This window comes from Danio rerio, chromosome 2 (genome assembly GCF_049306965.1).
Source record: "Danio rerio strain Tuebingen ecotype United States chromosome 2, GRCz12tu, whole genome shotgun sequence".
Classification (NCBI taxonomy): domain Eukaryota; kingdom Metazoa; phylum Chordata; class Actinopteri; order Cypriniformes; family Danionidae; genus Danio; species Danio rerio.
The window spans coordinates 63,135,001-63,145,000 of record NC_133177.1 but is presented as its reverse complement, the minus strand read 5'-3'; the positions used below and the strand labels follow the sequence as shown (position 1 = coordinate 63,145,000).

General features: G+C 43.0%; 1 protein-coding gene across 3 annotated transcripts in view; it reads right to left on the bottom strand.

Annotated features, from left to right (window-relative positions):
• Positions 1–2,000, bottom strand: part of LOC141379220 (midnolin-A-like) — a 12,017-nt gene extending 10,017 nt beyond the window's left edge. For all 3 annotated transcript variants that reach the window (XM_073932398.1, XM_073932405.1, XM_073932395.1), the window contains exons 1-2: positions 1,489–2,000; positions 187–274 (exon numbers count right to left, since the gene is read on the bottom strand). In XM_073932398.1, coding sequence (XP_073788499.1) covers positions 187–274; positions 1,489–1,697 — 297 coding nt within the window. In that variant the 5' untranslated portion in view covers positions 1,698–2,000. The remainder of the gene's footprint in view (positions 1–186; positions 275–1,488) is intronic.
• Positions 2,001–10,000: the final 8,000 nt, after the last annotated feature.

Sequence of the window (10,000 nt, the reverse complement as noted above, 5' to 3'; positions counted from 1 at the left end):
AGCTGGAAGGGCATCCGCTGTGTAAAAAATATGCTGGAATAGTTGGCGGTTCATTCCGCAGTGGTGACCCCTGATGATTAAGGGACTACGCCAAAGGAAAATGAATGAATAAAGTAAAAGCTGCTGTGGTCAATAATATTAGCCCCCGTATCGTCAGGCGGTGTTAGTGTTGAAAGTGTTCAGTACCATGAGTCCGGCTTCAACAGCAGGCATCAGCGTCAGTCTGCTTCCATCCACCACACCCAAATCCTGCAGTTTCCCTGAGTTTAACCTCCTGGAGACACAAAACACACAGCTGAGGTTTCCCATCATGCACCTCTCCAGCACTCATGCGATTATAACACACTGAAATATGTCTGACGTGCATTTACACAGTCCTGCATGTTCAATCGAGAGATATACAGATCAGTTAAAGAGACAGATCACCCAAAATATGATTCTGCCATCATTTATTAACCGGTCTGCATCTCTTTCTTCTGTTTAAATTAAAATAACCTCAAGAAAGAAAACTCTGGGTGTCAATGACAGCTCCAACATTCTTCTAAATAACTTATTTTGTGTTTAACAGTAAAACAATTGACTTTAAAGCAAAGCAAATGGTGTGCATGTTGTAATTTTTGGGTGAACTGTTACTTTAAAGAGTGAAATGACAGACTCGCTTAATTAAAGATCTTTATATTTGTGTGTGTGTGTGTGTGTGTGTGTACTGTGATGTGTTTTGTTGATGTGCTACTATGTTTGGTGTTACTCAGACAGAGTGTGTGTGCTTTTCTGATGTGTTTGTGAGTCTGTGTTTGTTATGTGTTAATGAGAGAGTGTGTGCGTGCCTTTGTCATGTGTGTATTGTGATATGTTTTCTTGTGTGTGTTTGGTGTTACTGAGACAGGGGTTATTTGTGAGTCTGTGTGTGTTTTGTGTTGAGTTTGTGTGTGACTAATGTGTGTACTGCGATGTTTGTGTGTGTTTGGTTTTACTGAGAGATGTGATTTTGTGATGTGTGAGTCTGTGTGTGTTGTGTACTGTGTTTTGTTACAGTCTCTGTGGGAGTTGTAATGTTTAGGCGTGTTGTGACTGTGTGTGTTTGGTGTTACTGAAAGAGTGTGTAGTGTGTTTTTTGTGATGTGTGTATGCTGTTTGAGTTGTGAAAGTTTGTGTGTGTTGTTTCTGTGTGTGTGTGTGTGTGTGTGTGTGTGTGATATGTGACTGAGTGTGTTGTGTAATTGTTGACGTGTGACAGTGAGTGTGTGTTATAATGTGTGTTGTGCATGTATTTTAGATTTAAGCACAATATGAACACACACGTCGACATAATACACCAAACACTTTCTTTAAAATGTTAATAAACAGCAGTTGAAGACACTTTAAACAGATTAATAGTTAAACATCAGTCCTGATGTTCTACTCTAGATTAGAATGAATCGACCCAATCAACCGTCTGTTCGGATCTTACAGAACCGATTCAGTCGGCTCCGGATCTCCAGCACTCACTCGTCTCTGTGCAGCAGCAGCAGCCGCTCTCCGGGCACCCGCAGCCATTCAGACAGCCTTCTTTTTAGCCCCTGCACGGTCTCCTCCAGCGGTACCGACAGCTCGAAGCGGCTCCCGGTGGTGGAGCTCACCAACAGGCGGATCAAAGAGTCGCTGACCGGGCGCTCCGGACACCGGGAGCGGGAACCGTGACTGAGGCTCCGCTCCATTCCGTGACCTTTGGACCGAGTCTGTGTGTGTTTTAACGTGTGTGTGAGCGCGTGTGATTCTCGTGATCGCCGTGATGACGGTAATAATCCTCCCGGTGGATCAGTCAGGCTGAGGTAAATAAACCCACAGTCTCGCGCTGACACGGTAACGTTAATATCAGCAGTTTGTTAGAATCCACCGAATATATTACTATGATATTTCCCCACACAGCTGATGATGTTGTTAATAATCAATATTAATCCACAGAAATCTGTTGTTTATGATGCCTCTTCGGTATCACCGGTCGCGCTGCTCTGTTGTGAGAGGAACTGCCGCCGCCGTCGTTACTACACTTCAACCGAGACTCCGCCTACCACCACAAACAGCCAATAGCGTTCGCACATATGCCTGCTTTCGTCCTATGAGCCAATCATTTTCCGTTATTAACACCCAGATGTACTTCGCCCTCCCCCCACGATGATAATCGAAGCGGCCAATCAGAGGAGCGCAGAGAAAACGAAAGCCCGGCCCCTTCCCCGCAGAGTTCATTCATAACACTTGAAGCATTTGAAGAACTCATCATAACCTGTCATAACGCTGAGTCACACAGCAGAACTCTGAGTAATGACAAGCTGATGTCGAAGCATGTTTATCAACATCTGAATGATTATTGATTAAAATGAATGTTGATAAATTACATTATGAAACTGTTAGTGTTTATGGACGCTTCCACTAAAGCCAGGGCTGTTTGTTTATGATTTTCCCCTGTCCTTTTGTATTAGTTTATTGATTGTAAATGCTATATTTAATGGTTATGATGCTGACACAGTTTAGTTCTGCTGATCAGACAAAACACAAACTTATTGAACAGAAATGACTTCATTGATTGAATCGATTGGTAATATATATTAATAATATCATGACTTAATATTAATATAAGTATAATTTATTTATTTATTATTTTTATTTAAATTATTATTTTGACTTGCACATAAAACAAGCTTGTGTGAGTGTGTGAGTAGCGTTGCTGAAAATGATTGACTTTAATAGTTGGTATAAATGTGTATGCATGTGTGTGTGTGTGTGTGTGTGTGTGTGTGTGTGTGTGTGTGTGTGTGTGTGTGTATTTGTTCAGAAGAGGTCTCTGCTATCTGTTATCATTGTTATTTGCAGGATGAGTTGTTGTGTGTCACTGATTACTGAGAGATACTGAGGTTCCTGTGAACACAACTGTGTGTGTGTGTGTGTGTGTGTGTGTGGGGGGGGGGGTAGATTAGATTATAGAGATAGTCTAAAATTGAAAACCCTGATGATGTTGAGTTTAAGTGAATGTGTGTGTGTGTGTGTGTGTGTGTGTGTGTGTGTGTGTGTATTGTGATCACTGACGTGTGTTGTGTTTGTAAGTGTCACTATTATGTGTTGTAATGTGTGTGCGTTTTGTGATATATATTGTGCTTTCGTGTGTGTAGAAGTGTTTGTGATCACTGATATGTGTTGTGTGTGTGTTGGAATGTGTGTGCTTTTATGAGTGTGTATTGTGTGAGCACTTTGTGAAGTGTGTGTGTGTTTCTGTGATTGTGATGTGTGCTTTTGTGCTTTATTTTGCGTATATGTGTGTAGAAGTGTGTGATCTCTGATATGTGCTGTGTGTGTTGAGGTGTGTGCTTGTATGAGTGTGTATGTTCTGTTTAAGTGTTTTATGAAGTGTGTGTGTGTGTGTGTGTGTGTGTGTGTGGTTGTGATGTGTGCTTGTAAATGTGTGTTGAGGTGTGTGCTTGTTGTATGAGTGTGTATGTTCTGTTTAAGTGTTTTGTGAAGTGTGTGTGTGTGTGTGTTTGTGGTTGTGTGTGTGCTTGTTGTATAAGTGTGTATGTTTTGTGTGAGTGTTTTGTCAAGTGTGTGTATGTGTTTCAGGGATTGTGCTTGTGGGTGTGTTGTGTTTGTGTTTTGTGATCACTCATATGTGTGTGTTGAGATGACGTGTTTGTTGACTGAATGTGTGTGTGTGTGTGTGTGGTGTGTGTTGTTGTTAGTGTTCAGTGACTCACTCCAGCATGTCTCAGGTGTGACTCAGCTGCTGCTCTTCCTCTTCCTCTTCTTCAGGAATCTGCTGAATCTTCAGCTCTGGGTGTGTGTGTCGGTGCCAGAATCTCTCTGGAATGCTAAATGTGTGTGTGTGTGTGTGTGTGTGTGTGTGTGTGCAGGTGATGCTCCAGCACTGATCCTGGAACAGATGCGTGCCGTTTTACGACTGACTGACAGACATGCATGAGTTATGGACAGATTACAGTAATGAGTCAGGGTGTGTGTGTGTGTGTGTGTGTGTGTGTGTGTGTGTGTGTGTGTGTGTGTGCAGGTGATGCTCCAGCACTGATCCTGGAACAGATGCGTGCCGTTTTACGACTGACTGACAGACATGCATGAGTTATGGACAGATTACAGTAATGAGTCAGGGTGTGTGTGTGTGTGTGTGTGTGTGTGTGTGAGAGAGCAGGAAATGTATTCTCGTTCAACATGTTTATAAAGAAGGGCTCATCATCACAATCACACGGCCAGTGTGTGTGTGTGTGTGTGTGTGTGTGTGTAAACGAGGGTGTGTCTGTATAAGGGTGTGTATATGTGCATATCTGTGTGTGTGTGTGTGGATTTATGTTAGTGTACGTATTTAAGTGTGTATGTATATATATGTGTGTGTGTACATAAATGTGTATATGTGTATAGTATAAGAATGTGTATGTGTGTAAATAAATATGTGTGTGTGTGTGTGTGTGTGTGTGTGTGTGTGTGTGTGTATACAGTGGAGCAAATGTAGTTAGTCCTCCAGCAACAGTACAAGTTCTCCCGCTTGACAGGATGAGCGAGGCCTGTAGTGTTCATCACACCTCAACTGTGAGAGACCAAATGAGGAAAGCTGAATCCAGCACATCACACTGGAGGATTGTTCTGATGTAACGGGTCCATTATGCTGGAAAATGAGTATTTAGTCAACAACACACCAGCAAGATTTCGGTCTCTCTCAGAGCTGTGTCTTCTTCTTCACGATGCTCCTCTGTCCTCCTGTATTAATGGCATCTGCCTGAACTGGTCATCAGTGTAAAAGAGGCCCGTCCACAACCTCAAACACTCCAGACTCCAGCATGGCAGAGACCACGGAGCTGTCGAACAACACCAGAAACAGAACTGTAGACCTGCAGCAGGCTCGGGAGACTGATTGCAGCAGAAACGGAAGACAGACAAGACCTCTGATAATCTCCCTGGCTCTGGGGCTCCACTCACCATCTCAGCCCGTTTCTATCAGGCTTGCGTTTCCATTGCCAAAAGGGTACCAATGGTGTGTGTGGTGTACAACAGAAAGCTTCAGCGGCCGTGATTCTCGCTGGTGGAACTGTCTACAGTAAAGCTGTACGGGTCGCTCACACGTCATATGAGCAGCACTAACCTTTCTATCAACATGATTATAACTGCAGATCAATGACAGTGCCAAATGGCCCACTGTAACGTCTGCCATTATATAAAATACATAAATAAATGAACACACACAGTCCCCGATGTTACCAATTACAGATAAACTACACACAGCAGACATTTAGTCCTTTATGTTCAAAATCAGCACGAGCATATAGGCCACAGTCTGTCCGAGCAGAGCATCATCTGTGTGTGTGTGTGATGTTCAGCAGCACGTGGAGCCTCTGTTACCGTACGTTCACACCGAAAGCGGCGAGAGCGTCCAAGGTCGCTCTGGCCTCCCTGGCGACAACGCTGTCTGCCTTCAGCTCCGGCGGCGAGAGCGTCAAAACTCGCTACATTGATCTCGTACTTAAAGGAGCTGTTGCATCATTATCAGTTACATTCCTGCATAAGACATGTTTCTAGCGTGAAAATGTTGCGCACTTCTTATCAAATTCATATAACAATGGAAGATCAAGTTGCGTGTGGTGTGGCTTTGCTCTATTTATCAACTATGTGTCCATATGTCTGAAATATCCTGAAGCAGCTGTACTGTTTTGTACTGTCACATCGCGTGGGATTCCCGCTTTTTAAAGATGAATTTATATAACATTAATGAACATCAGTAACTCGCCAGTAACTTATTTAATGAATGTTCCTGTGAGAAAACATTGTAAATCCGGCAACCGCAATAATCAAACCCTGGGGAACAACTGTGGTCGGAACCAAAGTTCACAGGTCTGTGTTCCCTGAACTACTATCAAGCGGTGGACGTCTTCATTCTGATTGCTTGCCACTGAACCCCGTCATAGCTTATTACCATAAAGTTGACTTCATTTCAACTCTCCTCAACGCTCACGCCGGCGAAGACGCGCCGCGCTGCTCCTTGCCGCTTATCGTCGCCTATCGCCGCCGGCTCTCATTGAAAATGAATGACTTCCGGCTACTTTGACGCTCTCGCCGCTTTCGGTGTGAACGTACGGTGAGAGTCACTCTGTCACTCAGCTCAGAGTAGTCCAGCTGCTGATGATCAGAGTTCAGCAGGGCAGTGTGTTCATGACTCAGGCTGCTGAAACAATTTGCTCCTTTGTTTTTCACGCTTCACTCTGGCGTTTGTCCGTTTCTGAAAGGATCAGATGTCAGAAGCTCTTCATTATTTATGCGCATGAGATTATCATCAGCGCAAGAAGTTCCTTATTTCAGATGTCAGCCAGCTCTCTGGAGGACATCTGAACACAGGACACAGGGCAGCTCTGCTCTTCAGGGGCTGTTCTTCATACCTCGCTTACATGATCTAAGATGATTTGGCAGATCCTGGATCTGTTCATCTTGATAGCTGATCTCTGGCTAATTGGGTTCTTTAAAGTTGGTGAATCAGATTAAAATGTCTGGATGAACTGATCTGAGATCTGTGTGTGTTGTGAAGGACAGATCTGTCCATCCTCCAAATCATGATCAGCAATGCAGCGATTGGCTGACGGCTCAGCAGCGTAATGACATCATCTGATTAATATTCAATTATTCATGTGAGCTAAATTACATCAAATCAGCAGGAAACGGTTTGTTAAATACGACACGCAATAACTCTCCACACGTGTTCTGAGCTGCAGGCTTCACGCTGTCATGTGTCGAGAGTATTCATCATGTATTTCAACACACATCAATGTGTTTAGTTCTACATTTAGAGCAGATTTTCTTTATTATAGTAGCTTATAGGCCTACTCAAGTTTTTTTAATCAGCATAAGGAATAACTGAAAATTAATTTTGCATCAAAAAAGTATTTTGATATCGGTATAGGGGTCAATCACCGCCATGTTAGTGATCAAAACACACGCATGACTGCATAAATTATTATGCTTTTTAAAAAAAAGTGGAATATGTGCATGCATGCGTCTGCATCTAAGACGTTCATATCAATATGTTTTCTCTTTGAACCACCAGGTGGCAGTATTTGTACTTTCATTTCAGAGTGCAGATTGCATACATTTTATTAATATATATTTTTTACCCATATATATATATATATATATATATATATATAAGCTACGTTTATACCTTTATATATAAAATATATATTTACAATTTTCCCAAGTGTATATAACTACTACTGTAAGACAATATCAGCATTCAGCACATCCTTTCAGTATTATCTTCGCTTGAACTGACCTGATCTAATTCCGTTTATATTAAATGATCTGCTCCCGATCAGGTTTGATCTAGCAGAACTGTTGCTATGACAACAACTCTCAGATCAGTTTTGAAGAACGAATCGATCCTGCATCATGTCCAATCATCAATAACCAAATCCAGCTTACTGAGTAATCCACGTATGAAGAACAGAGCCCAGGTCTTTGTGGCTGTTCATCAAGACGACAGCAAGGTTTGTCTGAGCTCGGGTCCACCACGGCTCATTATGATATGTGTATATTATCACGCTGTAATGTCTCGGCTGTGTGTTTAAACATGTCACTTTCTTTGTGTTCGTTCTTCTGTTTGTGTATGCGTGAGTGACATATCTCTGTAAACCAATAGCGTTCAGCTGCGCGTCTAGCTCCGCCTTCTGGTGCCCTTTTGTTGTGCGAGGGACCCTTCTGAAAGGAAACCCAAAAAGTGGTATGCTACGCTTCGCTTTTAGGTACTTTTTGACAGTGAAAATGGCGATAAAAGTGTACCGAACCGTTCCGCATTCAGTGGAAATGGGCCAGTAGTGGCCTAGCCAGTCTCCAGAGCTCAACCCCATAGAAAAATCTTTGGAGGGAGTTGACAGCCCCTATGAAGACTGCCGAGAGCATTTGATCTCTGTCAGAAACGGCATATAACAGTCCTGAGATGAACTTTTATTATTGACTAAATACTCATTTTCCAGCATAATGGACCCGTTACATCAGTACAATCCTCCAGTGTGATGTGCTGGATTTAGCTTTCCTCATTTTGTCTCTTATAGTTGAGGTGTGATGAACACTACAGGCCTCGCTGAAGCGGGAGAACTTACACAACTGGTGGCTGAATACACGAGCCCCACTGTATCTGCGTGGGTGAGTCTGTTTGTGTGTGTGTGTGCATGTGTGTCACACACACACACACACACACACACACACACACACACACACACACACACACACACACACACACACACACACACACACACACACACACACACACACACACACACACACACACACACTGCACTGAATTACCTGCTCTGCTGTTCTCCTCCTCCTCATGTGTTCAGTAAAGGGACGCAGCGCCGCCGTGTGTCAGTCCGGGAAGCTGCAGCAGTTCATCAGTGGAGGAGTGAGCAGATCCACAGCAGACTGACACACACAGACACTGGTCATCTATACTTCTTCAATTCAATTATAATTAGAAATTAAACAGTTTCTTGAAAGAATTGGTGGTTCATCACCACACCACTGATGAAGCAGGAGATTTAGAAGAGCCAGGAGAATGAGTGAGTATTTCAATTGATTTATGTTTTATTCACTCATTCATTTTCCTTCAGCTTAGTCCCTTTATTCATTAGGGGTCGCCACAGCGGAATGAACCACCAACTATTTCAGCATTTGTTTTATCCAGCAGATGCCCTTCCAGCTGCAACCCAGTACTGGGAAACACCTATACACACTCATTCACACATACACTCTGGCCAGTGTAGTTGATCAGTTCCCCTATAGCGCATGTGTTTGGACTGTGGGGGAAACCGGAGCACCCGGAGGAAACCCACACCAACACGGGGAGAACATGCAAACTCCACACAGAAACACCAACTGACCCAGCCGAGGACTCAAACCAGCGACCTTCTTGCTAACAACTTACTTAATGACTTTTTAATAGCTTTTCATCACCAACTCCAATTTGGGAAGCATGTTCTCCCTGTGTTGGTGTGGGTCTCCCCCTCAGTCCAAACACATTCAGCTTTATCTGTGTAGCGCTTTTACAGTGCAGATTGTGTTAAAGCAGCTTCACATCATAGTGAACTGAATCAGTGTCAGTCCAGTGTGTAGTTCAGTTCAGTTTAGTGTTGGGTAATTTACATTGTCCAAACAGACGTGCGTGTGTGTGTGTGTGTGTGTGTGTGTGTGAATGAGTGTGTTTGGGTGTTTCCCGGTACTGTGTTGTAGCTGGAAGGGCATCTGCTGTGTAAAACATATGCTGGAATAGTCAGTGAACTCTGAAATAGAGACTAAGCCAAAGGAAAATAAACGAATGAATGAATGCTTGTTTATTTGTTTGTTTGTGTGCAGTGTGTTTGTTTATTTGTTTGTGTGTGTGCAGTGTGTTTGTTTATTTGTTTGTGTGGGTGCAGTGTGTGTTTGTGTGCAGTGTGTGTGTTTGTGTGCAGTGTGTTTGTGTGCAGTGTGTTTGTTTATTTGTTTGTGTGTGCGCATTGTGTGTGTTTGTGTGCAGTATGTGTGTGTTTGTGTGCAGTGTGTGTGTTTGTTTATTTGTTTGTTTGTTTGTGTGCAGTGTGTTTGTTTACTTGTTTGTGTGTGTGCAGTGTGTGTGTTTGTGTGCAGTGTGTGTGTTTGTTTATTTGTTTATTTGTTTGTGTGCAGTGTGTTTGTTTGTCCTCTGCACTGAATAAATAAACAATAAGAGCTTATTTCTGTGTACAGCGGGATTCTAAATATAACAGTTCATATACATCATTTATCACATTCACCCTGCAGTAACAGCAGCACTCAAGAAGATGATGATGAAGATGAAGATGATGAAGATGAATATTATAGTACTGAAAAAGATGATGCAGTGGCGCAGTAGGTAGTGCTGTCGCCTCACAGCAAGAAGGTCGCTGGTTCAAGCCTCAGCTCAGTTGGTGTTTCTGTGTGGAGTTTGCATGTTCTCCCTGCCTTCGCGTAGGTTTCCTCCGGGTGC